The sequence below is a fragment of the Varanus komodoensis genome, unplaced genomic scaffold, assembly GCF_004798865.1.
Source record: "Varanus komodoensis strain SLA01 unplaced genomic scaffold, ASM479886v1 scaffold10, whole genome shotgun sequence".
Taxonomy (NCBI): Eukaryota; Metazoa; Chordata; class Lepidosauria; order Squamata; family Varanidae; genus Varanus; species Varanus komodoensis.
The window spans coordinates 26,956,980-26,971,765 of NW_025335269.1; the positions used below are offsets into that span (position 1 = coordinate 26,956,980).

Genomic DNA, 14,786 nt, shown 5'->3' on the forward strand with positions numbered 1-14,786 from the left:
AGGATAATAAACACTTCTGTGAGATTGAGTCTTATTAGAGTATGCAGATCAAGGCACCAAAAATTCCCTTACTGTTGATATGCATCTCCTCTTAACGAACACTTGCAACAAGCAAATATACCGATAAGCATCAATAGTAATACTTATAATTGGAGTAATCACTTTTCTAGAATGTTAATGTGTGCAAATTTTTGGAAAGGCCAGATTTCCAGCTGATGATAAATATTCAGAACCAGCCATCAGCCACAGGGTATCTTTATTCTCTGGTTCAATTCCCATATTTATTTCTATTTGTATGCAAAGCTTTTTGTAATTTATATGAAAAAGAGTAATTTATTGATGATTCCAGATGAGTTTGTGTATCTCATTCCTACAAGATGGGATTTGAAATGCAGCTTCTTATGATACCTGCAAATGTTATGCTATGGTCATGATTTAAGGAACCCAATTGTTAATCTTTATACTGTGAGAATTGATGTTACCTGTTATTCTGAAGGTTAGGACAAGCCTTCTGGCTTCAATTAATAGACACAACACTAAGCCATAGTTTAACACTTGGTGAAAGCGCTCCAGTATAAGGAAAGTGCTGCCACAGAATGTGGTGATGGCCACCATGTTAAAAGAAGATACTTTAAAAGGCATTATAGAAATTCAAGACTATCAGTGGATATTTGTACATCTAGGAGCAAAGTCAGTGTGCCTCTCACTTACTGAATGGCAACTGCACAGCCAAGTGCTATCGTCCTCATTCTTGAAAGTGGCTTCCCATGGGACATCTGCTGTGGGAAATAAGTCATAGAACTAAATAGGCCTTTCTTCCACTCTAACAACATGCTTCTTATGGTCTTACCCTTTTTTCTGCTGCGCCAGAGCTGAGAGGAAGGAGTTCAGAGCAGGCGCTTCCTATTTTAAACCAAACAGATTTTATTGTTACACCTGAACTAGCAAGCTAGGATACTTGAAATTATGATTTCTTAGTAAAATAGTTTCATAAATCGTAGTTTATTTTGATCCATTTCATCAGACCAAAATTTAAATTAAGGTTTGGGACCTTGTGTTCCCATTTTTTGCAGTGATTTTAAATTCTTGTAAAAATGCCAGAAGAAATACTACACCCCCAATAAATGTTTTAATCACTATATTAATTATATTACTATAACTATTAATAATTATTAATTTCCAGTTATAGTCAGTTACTGAAATGCAATTTAAACTAATAACATAGGTTAGCAGGGATATTTAATTAAGTTTTAACAATATTTTAAATTAAACTGAACTACAGTTAATCTTTATTTTTCCTATTAGCTTGTCTGTGCAACCAGTTTAAGTAAAATTTTGCAGCTCCCACACACAAAGTATTAATTAGGATTCTGGACATTCACATAGTTATGTACTAATACAGTTGTCTATTTATCCTCATGTTCATTGTGTCTGCAGTTTTAACAGTCCAGGCCTGAGCTGATGTACTTGAAAGTAGCACTCACACCCATGAAAACGTGTAGCATCAGGGTGCTAGCACTTCCTGTTTCTGACAGAGTTTATTCACTTTCAAGTTGCTCGACCTCTACAAACAAACAACCCTTGAGAACGTAATAGCTTTTTAGCATCACCATGTAAGCAAAGCAATTGCACTGTGGGTAGATGATAATAATATAGTGGAGCAGCTGGCTACACAGAAAGTGGTCCAGAATACACAGCAACAGTAGTGCAAGATTGCAGGTTCCTTTGACTGATGCTAATGTGCTGGCATGTTTTGAATAGAATAAATGCCTCTGTAGATCAGGATGGAGGAAGAAAAAGGTCTTTCTCCTTTGGTCACATCTGTACAAGGATGTATTTCTATTATATTAGTCTGTCTTTTCCACTCAAACCCCATAGCAAGGGGGGGTGGTGTACTGACCAGTTCTCAATGGGAAGTTGAATACTTGGACATGTGTGCACATCAGCACATAGTAAGAACAACGGCAGTGCTTAACATATAACATATTTAAGTCTACTTCGAGTCGTCTTTTGTTGTATGGTCAAAGATTGTTTAAACATGAAAAATCAACTAAAAACACAAAAAAATGAGCAAAATGGAATTAATGACAGTAGTATACCAATTGCTTGACATAGGGGTGAAACCAAACTACAAGAACCTATGTAAAATATTACATATAAAGTACATTTAACATTGAAGGATATCATTTTATAAATAAAATTAATATTTTGCAACAGTTTCTGTTATATGTTTATTGACATCAGCTGGTTATATGCCATTCTACCAGGCCTACCAGGTATTTATTTAGAATAGGTGAAATGCGTCTTATTTACTCATCTCTATAAAAATTACAAAAGGGAAGTATATGGGAGAGGGAATCTACCACTTCTTCTCCTTGTCCCCTCTGACTCAGATGGAGTTTTCTTGGTGACCACTCAAACATCCTGGTGTGCTTGACAAACACAGGTCAGTTTCTTAATGGGCTGCAGGGGGTTCCCATGACTTCTTTGCTTGCTTTTGCCTGCTATGTAATGCTTAAATTGAGCAGAAATTGGCAACTACGGCAAGTAGGTGAGTGTGAGGGATGCCATCTGAGGGTGGGAATCCATGTGATTCCCTGGGGCCAGCTTCCAGGTCTCTGGTCTGCTTTGTCGTGGCTGTGAGTCTGAGTTCCTGCTGGGCATACCCAGAGTTCACATGACACTGGCCAAGAATTGAGCCCCACACAATGGCTGCATCCAGTTGTTTTCCATCTGTTTCATCTTCAGCATGGATAAAAATTTTGCTGTGATGCCTCTCAGATCAGATGTTGTAATATAGTAGGAAGATCAGAATAGCTCAGTATAAGTTCAAACCTGGAGGGAATGTGTGAGCCTTCCAGACTGTTGGCCATCACTACTTCCCATGGCAGCGGATTACATAGATCAACAATAGGTCATGTAACAAAGTATTTTCACTAATTTGTCCTAAGCCTTCCCCCAGTCAGCTTCATGGGATGACCCCGAGTTTGAGTATTATGGGAGAGGGAGAAAAATGGTCATACCAAGTGTGGTCATGCGAAGGATTTGTTTGAAGGGAATAAGATCCTGGCAGTTCTGTTTTCTATTCCATTTCCAATTATGCCTAGCATGAATGGAGTTTACCTTTTTCATAGCTGCTGCACACTGGACTACCATTTTCACAGAGCTGTGAACTACTACCTCAAGAATCCTTTCTTGCTTGGTCACTGCTGGCTCCAATTTCATCAGTGTTTACTTGTAAGGATTTTTTTCCCCAACATGCATTGCTTTATACCTATTTATGTTGAACTGCATTTGCCATTTTAATGGCCATTCTCCTAGCTTGGTAAAATCCCATTGGAGTTTGTCTCAATCTTGTATGGTTTTAACCATCCTAAATAGTTTGGTGCCATCAGCAAACAGGACCACTTCACTACTAACTTCAAATTCCAGATCATATATTAATTGGTTAAAGAATTGATCCTAATACTGAAAGCTGCGGGACTCCAGGGGTTACGTCTCTCCTCTCGGAAAAGCTACCATTTATTTTCACCCTCTGTCTTCTGTTCTTTAAACAACTAGCAATCCATAACAGTCCATTTTAAGGACTGTTAGGTTAAGTTAATGACTGTTAATTTAAGTGAGGGACTTAGTTTAAAACAGTTTGGAAGTCCAAGTAAATGGTGTCTACTCTCAAAGAATTCCAATAGGCTAGTGAGACAAGATTTCCTCTCATGGAAGCCATGTTCCTTTTTTCGCATAAGGGCAGGTTCTTCTATGCGCTTACTGATTGTTCATTGATGTTTTCAAGCAGTTTTCCCAAAACAGAGATCAAGCTAACTGGATCCTGTAATTTCCTGGATCCACCCTGCATCCCTTTTTATGGTATAAGGGTTGATTTTAGGGTAAATAAGTTGGTAAGAAGGCAGCAATTTTATGTTCTTTAAGAAGTCTAGGATGGATAGCACCTGTACTTGGTGATTTGCTGACTTTCAGGTTGTACTGTGTCCTGGACAATCCCACTTAGGACAAAATCCAGGATTGCCTTTTCTCCAGTTGTTCCACATCTAACTGCTACAGGGCACAGTCATTTAGGACATCAAGAAATTTAATCTCTCTATCAGTACTGAAACATACATTCATCTAGTTGATGCACGGGTAGTTGAAATCTCCCATTATTACAGTACTGTCTTTGTTGGCAGCCTCTCTGATTTCATTTCCCATCTCAAGATCAGCTTGAGCATTCTGGTCCGGAGGACAGCATACTCCCATGACTAGCCAAATTTTGGAGGTAGTATTTCATCCAGAAGCCTCTTCAGGGGAGTCTTCTTCTTTTAGATTTTTGATTCTGTTAGACTCAATGGCCTCTTTTACATAGAAGGCAACTCTGCCTCGGTTCCCCCTTCCTTGTCTTTTCTATACGGTTTATCTCCTGAGGTGACTGTATCCAATTGGTTATCTCTGTCCACCAGGTTTCTGTAATGCCCACTATGTCTCAGTTTTCTTTTTCTTTTTTTTTTCTTTTTTTTTTGTCATGCAGTCCAACTCTTCCATTTTGCCCCAAGGTTCCTGGCATTGTGTCAGAATTGTGCCCTAAGCACTGTGTCCCCCTCCTTTTCTCTGTGTGTGTTGTTCTGACACTTCATCCTTTCTAATTGAATATCATGGCTTGTCGTGACCTTTTTGCTGGTTTCTTCCTCTGCTATACTCAGGCAAGGCTGTAGTTTAGAGAACACTGATTTGCCTAAAATATGTTTTCACTCCTACCTCTATAGCTAATGATTCTATGTGTACTCACACCCATAGGTATAGTGTTAGACCAGATCTTAAGTCCTAATGGTTCATAAGGTAATGGAATCATTTAACTATGATGTTTGTATGGTGTATATTGTTTTTTTAATAGCATTTTCTTATGGGATTCTGTTATTGTTTGCAATAATGATGCTGTCTCTATTGCTATTTTGACTGACAGCTATTCTTTGATGTAAGAAATCAACCATATCATCAGGTTATTTTCTGTGCTACAAGGAATCATTAGCTGTAGAAAAGCCCATTTAGATTAATGGAAGAATTAATTAAGTGCTCAAGTCAAAACAGCAACAAACTCTATAAGGAGTTCATTAAAGTTATTCTCACATTTTTATTTGTTAGAATAAAAGCAAACTAATTTGGTTGATAGGAAACTCAAAAGTTCACAGGTCAAACGATAATTTCCAATACATACATTGATACTGTTTGTCCAAATAAATAAGGAAATACTTGTATACTATCATTGGTTGAAATCAAATGGTATAAAAAAATCCCTTCATGCTCAGTGAAAGCACTGTGGAGGTCCCTTCCATATCACTGCCTGTGAACAGTATTTCGAAGTAGGTCTACTGTATATTATTGCGTTCCCAGTTATTTGGTAAGTGCTATATATGTGTGTGCATGTACGTGTGTGTGTGTGTACAAAACAATTCTCTTTTAAGAATCAGAAGTGTAAGGAATTCCATCTGCAACATTATTAAAATTGTACTTTGTTGCTTTTGGAAGAGGAATCACATAGATCATCTCACTGCTGGTCACCAGATGTGAAAGAAGTACTTCAGATATTTGCATCACTGTTCTCTCAGAGCTAAGGAAGTCCCTTGCCATAAGGCTACCTAATCTCTAACAATTTTAACTAGTTCATCAAAAATCAACCTTCTTTTAAATACCCACTAGCCTGTGACATAGGTATTGAATTGGCTCAGAACTTGAGACAAGATGTGCAAAATTAAGATACTTATTAAGTAAGTTAGATACATGAGGGAACAGAGTCTCCTTTTTCCAAATAATAAAATAAATACCCTTGATTACTATTCCCAGTAGATAAACTTTCCCCTCAGACCAGAGGGAATCTCAGCCAATCTCTCACAATCGGGGCAGAACTTTTCCTCTTATTACTGTCATTACCACTATTACTATTATTATTTATTAATTTATTTTATTAAGGACATCTTACATGATAAAACCATATATAATAAATATTAATAAATCCTGTAGCCATGAATAAACAAGCAAACATTAATGAAATCCACAAATACCAACAGTAAATCACCTAGCCTAGATGCTGATAGAATCTAAAACAGCTGTAGCAAAAATCTCAGAAAAAACCTACTGAAACATACTCAGGAGCAGTGTGGACAAAGCTAGTAATTATCCGGACTTACAGTGATGAGGTTTGACAAAATCCTGATGGCAGCCCACAGATGGCAATCTACACATTTTGGAAGCACCTTCTCCTCATTGCTGGACAGAGCCTCTGACAAGAAACAACATCAATGGGAGGAGGTTCCTTTCAGCTCCCGGACAAACTGTGGCTCGCTGGGAGGTGGCGGGTCTTTGGCATAACTTGTATCTGAACTCTTGTGATGCTGTTGTACTTTGGCAGCATATTGACCTGCCCTTTCAGTTGTTTGTGCACTGGCCGCTGAAGGCTGAGGAAAGGCATGTTGTCCTTCAGCTCCTGACACAGCTTCCTGCACTGGGCTTCTTCTCCAGTGCATTGCAGGAAAGCAGCCAGAGGCTGGTGAGCATTGCAGTCCATGTTTTCCATTGTCTGTGGCCCTTTACATAAGGTCTGGACGCAGGAGGGAGGCCAAGTGGTTCCTTGGCTGTGGTAACCCATCCATGCCTCTCTTGGCTATACTTCACAGCAGTATAGCCACAGCAGGCAAAGGCTAATTTAACTATTGTGATAGTAATGATGATTTGGTTCTTCAATCACAGTTTGGGAACCAGTGTTCTGCCTCTGGTCTGCTGGCTTACATCAGTCATAGAATAGCGTTCTGCAGCAGCTGAAGACCATGGGTGTGAAAACAGTGAAGTGCCATGCCAAAAGGGTTCCCTAGGACCTCTTCTGTTTTCCCATTCCCTTTTCCATGAGGGAGGTTGCTAGGAAAAGTTGCTTTCCCTTCTTTGTTGCAGGAAGGCAGCACAGACATGGGAAAAGGATGGCTGTTAGTCCGCTTTCCCTAAACAGGAATGGCCCCGCCCCTTACAGGCATAGAAAGATCCTAACAGCGGTATTGGGGCTGCCCCTCATGGTGGCGGCACAGAGTCAGCAAAAGATACTAGCAGAGGAAATCTTTGTGGCCTAGCAGCTGCTTATTCTTCATTGGCAGCTGAGATGATGATTTTTTTAGAAGTCATCATTCAAAATGGTTTTCCACTAGAGCTACAGAAAGCTCTCCTCCCCACCTCCTCTTTGAACAGAAACATGGGTGTATGGAAGGAAAAAATCTAAGACATTCAGGGAAGGGGGCAGAGGTTCACTGAAATTTGGGTAGGGGTGGTTTCATTCCACTTTTATCTAGTGGTCTGGACAACAGTTTCTTAATTTTTTAAAAAAACCTTTAAAAATAAGCTGCTGCTCAGAATAGTGGCAGAATACCCAGAAGTGTGGGTGGTACATGCATGGCAAATGGGACCACCAAAGCTTCTGGAAATGTTGCTACAGCATGAAAGAGTGCGGTTGCTAAGTCACTGGTTCCACCAACCTTCTTACTCGACCCTTTGTTGCATAGTGATGTGGCTAGGGATTTCAGCAGTCCCCTTTCCTGACAACCCAGGCTCTACCTTCAATCTTCAGGAACCATCTCAATCCCACTGAAGAGACCAGTAATTTCTGTGAAAATCGTTGTATAACAGCATGTTATGTCATTCAAGCTTTACATATTTCTGTTGTCTTGATACCATTTGCAGATTGTTATTGTGAAATTCCAGTATAATCTGGTGATATGTTTCCCTGCCTTGGGTATGTTTTTATTACGACAGCAAGATGAAAATACAGTAAATAAATAAATAAGCCTGATACAGAATAAACAATAAACTACTTACAGGTACAATATACTTAATTTTGTATAAAACTGGTAAGGTTTTTAAAATGCATTTTAAACATTCTGTAGAATCAGTAATTAAGTATCAGTTGTGCTGAAATATAGACTGCATAAAAGAAGAATAAAGCTTATAGAATATTGTCCAAAATTAATTTATTGCACATTATACTACAAAAATTGAGCAGGACCAGACAGGAATCAGTGTATATACTGTATATTATGGTCCTAAATAGTTCCCTTCAGGTTTTATTTGTATTCATAAGGAAACAACCAATATCATGATAATCAAGTTGAAATTATTTCTTGATATTTCACTAATTGTTTCCTGAGTATTCCAAGAAATAGTGATGGCACTGTTTACATATAAAGTAATCAGTAAAAACAATTTACAGAATTCATTAGTAATGAAAGTAAATGTAAAGCAAGAAAAAGTCATAATTGTCTTGGGGAGAGAGGCAAGTACTGGAGATTAAAAATATTGGATAATATTTTTAATTTTTAATTTCTGGTACTTATTATTCCCAGTAATGCTCAAATCACATGAAAGATAGATGAACAAACTACGGTTGTAAGAGCTGCATCCAGTAAGGGAGAGAATTAGCTCTCTTGGCACAGCAATGGTGAACATAAACATGCATATTCGCATATGTATATAAACTTACTCCTGCCACGCAAGCAGTAGGGAAGTTTATCCAGATAGGGAGTTCAAGCAGCAGATCGACCTCTCATGTGGAATGTATTTTTTCAGAAAACTGTGGCTTGATAACAATTTTCTGAAAAAAAAAAAGTTTATTATGCTCTGATACAATTTTTCAGAATTCTGACCCATTTTCATAGGTCAAGAAATCCAGATATGCTGGCAGTGGTTGGATACAAATAACTCCTTCGGTCTTTGTGTTTTCCTACTTATTTCTGCAGCTTCCAGACACTGGAAACTCTAGGAGAAATACAGCAGGAATACATTAGAAGAGAATATTACTCTTAGTCTACAATATGCCTTGTTTAAAAAGAAGGCAATTTGATGGCACATAACAACAGCACAAGTCAAGTCTAAGAAGAGCCCTTTAGTACAGAGGTGTGCAAGTTGCATCGTCCCTCACCATTGCTCTGCTGGATATGACTGATAGGAACTTTAGGCTAAAACATCTGGAGGACTACATGTTGCTTACTCTTTCTTTACTACAGTGTATCACTGATCTGTTGTCATTGTCTCCTCCTCCTCTTCTTTTCGTTTATATATGTGCTTCTTTAAAATATTTGTGAATAGCATTTTTATTTCACAGGGTTTGACATCCATGAGCTTTCTCTTAAACTTGCGGAGTTTGCCATCCTTAGCCAAAATTCCATCTGTATTTATCTTAGTGGATTAGATTTCTATGTTTGTACATAAAGGGAGAACTGACACATCATAGAAAATTAAAATACTTTAAGCATTTTGATTAGTGAGAGCGTGATTATACCCACATACATTCACACTGTTGCAAAAACTGAGAAACAAAGGTTTTGGACACTGGATCACATTGTCTAGGGAATTTTATTTTGGTTCGTCACCAGTGGTATGTAATGAATACTAATACATGTTCTGAAATGCTAACAATATGATAATACTGTGAGCTTTCTTGTCATAGATGATAGTGATGCCTGCAAAATATTGGAGGTCACTGTAATGACATGCATGGATGTAAGTCTTGTGCCAGAGCTGGAATGGTGAAAGTATTTAATAAGCAGGAACTGGGATGAGATCACTCGGAGAGTTATCAATATTGACATTAATGAGTTTTATGTCCTACGCCAAAAATGTTAGCTGACCTGTGAAGAGCAGGCAGTAAGCAATTTCCTGTACGAGGGAGGCATGCTACCCTTGAAACCAGCACTCGCTGTTCGCAAGCTATAAATGAGAAGTGCAGCAGTTGGTGTTTGTCACCAGGCTCTGCACCTTACTCAGCTCTACCTGCCTTTCACCTGAAGCCTGGTTCATCCTATGGGAAGACATCATCAGACAACCTCATAGGTCTTACTCGAGAAACTTACAGATGAGTGTGTACACACTATGCATCTGTGTGAATCAAGGCACAAATGTGTTGCAGTGCTGTATTTTAAATCGTTCTTATTTGACAGGGAATGCATACATAAATGTGATGTTTCATGTTTGGAAAATTACTTCCAAAGAGCTACACTAGTCTTCCTTTCTGACTTTTACCCACCCACCACATCTCTTGAATGTTGCTTTCTTTTAGATTCTGACTTATTTCTGTCAAGAACTGTTTTAAATTCTATACAGTGATTTCTATCATTTTTTCAAAACAAAATCAGTCAAGATTTTAAAATGATGTGATTTTAATATATTTTGTCCCATTTATTTTTTTTATATTATTTTAGCTGTAGGCCTCGCTGCTTGCCCAGAACCAGTCATTCCTAGCAATGGATTCAAAATGGGTGATAGATATATGGTGAATGACGTTTTGTCATTTCACTGTGAGCCAGGATACACATTACAGGTACTTGCATTCTCTCTTAAAAGGCATGCTTCGTGGGTTATAAAACATGGTAATGTTTTCTGTTTCAGCAAATTCTTTTGTTCTAGAAATGTGTACATTTCTGGGCTAAGTTCCACTTTTTGTCTCAAATGAAAACAAATAATTTTGTGTTTTGAGGGAAGAGAAGCAGAAAGGTGTTTGCTGAAGATAACTGAGTAAAGTCAAAGTTTGCACAATTCCCCTTGCCTGCATCAATATAAATTGTTCCTATAAGGGAAGTACATTCACTATGTTCATTTCCATATTTTCTAAGCAGCAGTGGTAACTCTTATCAAATGATATATCCCACTGAAACCCATGGAACCAGTTAGGCATAAATAACCAATTTCAATGGGACTTAAGTTTTCTAGGGGTTTTCCCTTCCTGAGAAAATCCAAAGAAAATGTGTAGAAAATCCAATGAAAAGACACAACTGAAAGAACTGAAGATTTCTACCAGATTGTTTATCCCAGCTTTTCCCAACTTGTTGCCTCCAGATGTGTTGGACTACAACTTTCATTTCCCACACTAGCTAGGAATTATGGGAGTTTCGGTCCAACAGATCTGGAGGACACCAGGCTGGGGAATGTTACTTTATGTCTTACTCTGTATTTGCCTGGCACTGGATTTCTGGGAAAGAATAAGTTCACTAGTCCTGAGGGAAACAGGTACAATCAACTGCTAGAAGTGATGGAGCCCAGGGCCTTTATGCAAATATGTTCTGTGACACTGAGTATGATACCTCCCCAAATGCTAGACAGAGGTTGCAATCTTATTTATAATTTAGCTGGAAATAAGCTCACTGAAACCAATGAGACCTTCTTCCAACTTGGCATGTATCAGATTGCACTGTGTTTCATCTAGTCATTGCCTCTTGTTTGCCCCCCACGGATATCTCTGTACCATTGGTTGTCCAAGGGGCATTTAATATGCAAAATTTTTAAAATCCCCAACAGTATCACCCCAATATTTTATTACATTATTAATAATTATTAATTTTATATTTGTATTCTTTCATTATTCCTTCATTAATACACATAAGTATACATTTACACAATAATCTTTGATTAAGAGCTATCTTCAAAGATGAATGTTTGATTTTCTAAACTCAAACATTTATTTCCCTGCCTCTCTGTCAGATTTTATTTTTATTTTTAATCTTCGATATCTAATGAGACCTTTTTTTTACAGAGGGTGGTATTGCTTTGCTTGGTAGTAATAGCTATTTTATGATAATCTCAGAATATATTAATGCAGTCTTTCCTGATTCAGAAATAAATTGATGACCTTTCATATTTAGATCTAAGTGCAAAAATCTCACTCAGCTGTAGAACTTGAACTAGAATCAGTGTTCGCACATGCTGGAATGCAGAATGAAACAGTAAATTGAGCATTGCTTAGCTGAAACCTATAGGAAAATTCTGCACACATCATCATTATGATAAAGTTTCCATCACAGTGTATTGACAATCCTTCTTACAACTACACGTGTTGTAAGCTAAGCACATCATTGGGAATATATTGGGAAGTCTCCAGTAGACAGAATACAATGTCTCTTACAGTTTTGGATTGTAGCAGCATTATACAATATCTAAGGTTAGACCAGAGAAAATTAACAAGAACTGTTAGAACCAGCCATATAAAATCAACAGCCCATGTCATTAGCTAAGAAAAAAATATTATTGCAGTGCTTGTTGAAGATTCTGTTATATTTTAGCACTATTTTAGCACTAAAGAAGTTTGTAAGAACACTCCTTTGCTAGTCCAGAAAAATAGAGCTAACTTTAGCAATGTAAATGCAATGGGAATAGTTTTCAAGAAAGCACATGGATCAGATTCTTCATCATGAATCTTGTATTACATGCCAAAACTGTATTTTTTTTAAATTGTGCATTTAATTATTACCCACACCAAGAGCCTTGTTGAAAGCCAGTATATCAATATCATAAATATATACATAGAGTTACAATGAAGGTGGGAGATGCAGTACATACAAAAGGAAATATTTACTCCATTGTTAATTTTGGAATTTACTGCTGCAGAATGTGATGTTCATAAAGCAATATGGCTTTAAATGGAAATGAAACAAATTAGCAGGGGATAATGTTTGGCAACTAGTGTAGACACCATATGGTGCATTTAGGATCAGTGACAATACCAGTTCTTAGAAGACAAAAGCCAAGAGAAGGCTGTTGCCCTCAAATTCTGCTTGTCGGCTTCTTGTAGGAATCTGGTTTGTCACTGTGGGAAACAGGATACTAGACTAGCTACACCACTGATTTAATCCAGCAGGTTTCTTTGTACAGACATTTGCATTGCAGCCTTCAGAAGCATGGCCAAATGTCATAATCTAACAAATATACCAGGTTAGACTTCATGACAGTGAGAGCAGCTTTCCCTTTTCATATATTTGTGAATCATCTGGGGTTTTTATTTATTTATTTATTTTTTTAAACATTTTTATGCCGCCCCATTCGCCAAAGCCTCGGGGCGGCTTACAACAATAAGTTAAAAAATAATTATAATATTAAATTAAAAAAATATAAACATTAGGTTAAAAATACAAAAATACCAATATAAAATAAGCTGCCCTGGCCAGATAAAATCCAATAATATTAACAGTTAAAATGCGGCTTAAATAAAAAGGTCTTTGCCTGGCGCCGAAAAACAAATAACGACGGCGCCAGGTGGACCTCTCTGGGGAGCGCATTCCATAGATTGGGCGCCACTGCAGAGAAAGCCCTCCTCCGAGTACCAACCCTCCTAATTTCTTTCACGGAGGGTTCCCGGAGAAGGGCCTCTCCCGCTGATCTCAAGGGGCGGCCGGGCATGTATGGATGTAAGCGCTCGTTCAGGTAGCCAGGACCCAAGCCATTTAGGGCTTTATAGGTCATCACCAACACCTTGAATTGGGCCCGGACTTCAATGGGAAGCCAGTGAAGCTGACGGAGAACTGGAGTCATGTGAACACAACGCCCAGTCCCCGTCAGCAGCCTGGCAGCTCTATTTTGAATATGTGATTAAAATAAGAAAGAGTATTTATTTATTTAGGGTCTGTATCACACCTTTTGGTAGAATGATCCTCAGAGTGGCTTACAATAAATTGTGTCAATAGACACACACACATACTCATTAAACCCACTAAATGCCCCTAGGCTAATTGATGGTATCAGGGTGTATTTCACTTCTGCTTTCTAGTTTTAGGGCAGCTGGCAATCAGAGGTCAGTTTCTTTCTGACAGGTGGCAGGAAAGCAAACTCACTGCCATTGTTCCTTCTCTGGTTGATGCATGAGGCCAGGTTAATTCTCACCCTTGCCAGGATGTTCTTCCTGTGCAGCAGGGATACTGCCTTTGGCCAGTAGCTGACAACAGGAACTGGAGTACATTTTGCTTCTGCTTTCTAGCCTTAGGGCTAGAAAGCAGCCAGGAGTTGGAGTCCAGTGTTCTTCCTCAGGGTGGTAGGGGAAGCAAACTATTTGCAGCTGCTGCTGCTGCTTTGCTGGCTGATGGATTTGGGGCCATTTAGACTCCCCCGTCCACTGATTTTCTTCCTGGGATAGATGTGACACAAATTCTCAGTGGCCCCTGCAGGGTGGCTAGGGTCAGAGACCAGAGTTTTCCTCCCTTCTGCTTTCTAGTCCAAGGGAAACTGGCAGGTAAACAATTAGTGTTTTGTTTTGTTTCTCTGTCAGGGAAGAAAAGCAAACTGTAGGTGCATAAGTAAAGTGTGACTGTCTCAACAGGAAATTACGCTTGATTACTAGTGGAGTCTAATGGCTCCCATGTCAGTTGGGCTACTTACCCACTCTAGATTTTACTAGATTTAACAGTAGAGAAGCTATCCATGTCTCCCCTGCTGAATATCATCACTAGGTTAAAAACTAAAATGAGTCGCCTTCATTTGGCTGTTTCAGTGCTGTGCTTTGTGCAGCTTGTTATATTTGAATATACATGTAGTCATCCAAAGGGGCCGAGGCTACCTACAACTGCACTTTTCTCTGATCCTCTAAAATATGTTCAATGTTTTATTCACAGTGAAATTTGCAACCATTTCTGGCAGTCCGGCCATGCCCAACAAAGAACTGGAACCTACATAAGCATTTTTGCACAACAGTGTCAAATTCTGTTAGTTTACCTGTACTGAGAACAGTTTGGGTATAAATTGTAGGTGCTGTAGTTCTACAGTGTGCATATACAGGGGGAGGCAATTAAAAGTTCCATAATAAAATTGAATAAAAACTCAATAAGCTAAAATTAAATTATTTTTATAAAATTTGAAAAAAACTTGTGTAAAATAAATCGGAGACCCTTATGAATAAAACGTGATGGAAATTTGCTTGAATATCGGAAGGAAAAAGAAAAGGGACACTTTTGAAATTGTAACTTTTAATTGCCCTACCTTGTACATAAGAGAGAGAGAGAACAAGA

The 14,786-nt window shown here is 38.3% G+C and overlaps 1 protein-coding gene across 1 annotated transcript in view; it reads left to right on the forward strand.

Annotated features, from left to right (window-relative positions):
* Positions 1–14,786, forward strand: part of CSMD1 (CUB and Sushi multiple domains 1) — a 909,441-nt gene that overhangs the window by 776,287 nt on the left and 118,368 nt on the right. The window contains exon 39 of the mRNA XM_044419148.1: positions 10,221–10,339. Coding sequence (XP_044275083.1) covers positions 10,221–10,339 — 119 coding nt within the window. The remainder of the gene's footprint in view (positions 1–10,220; positions 10,340–14,786) is intronic.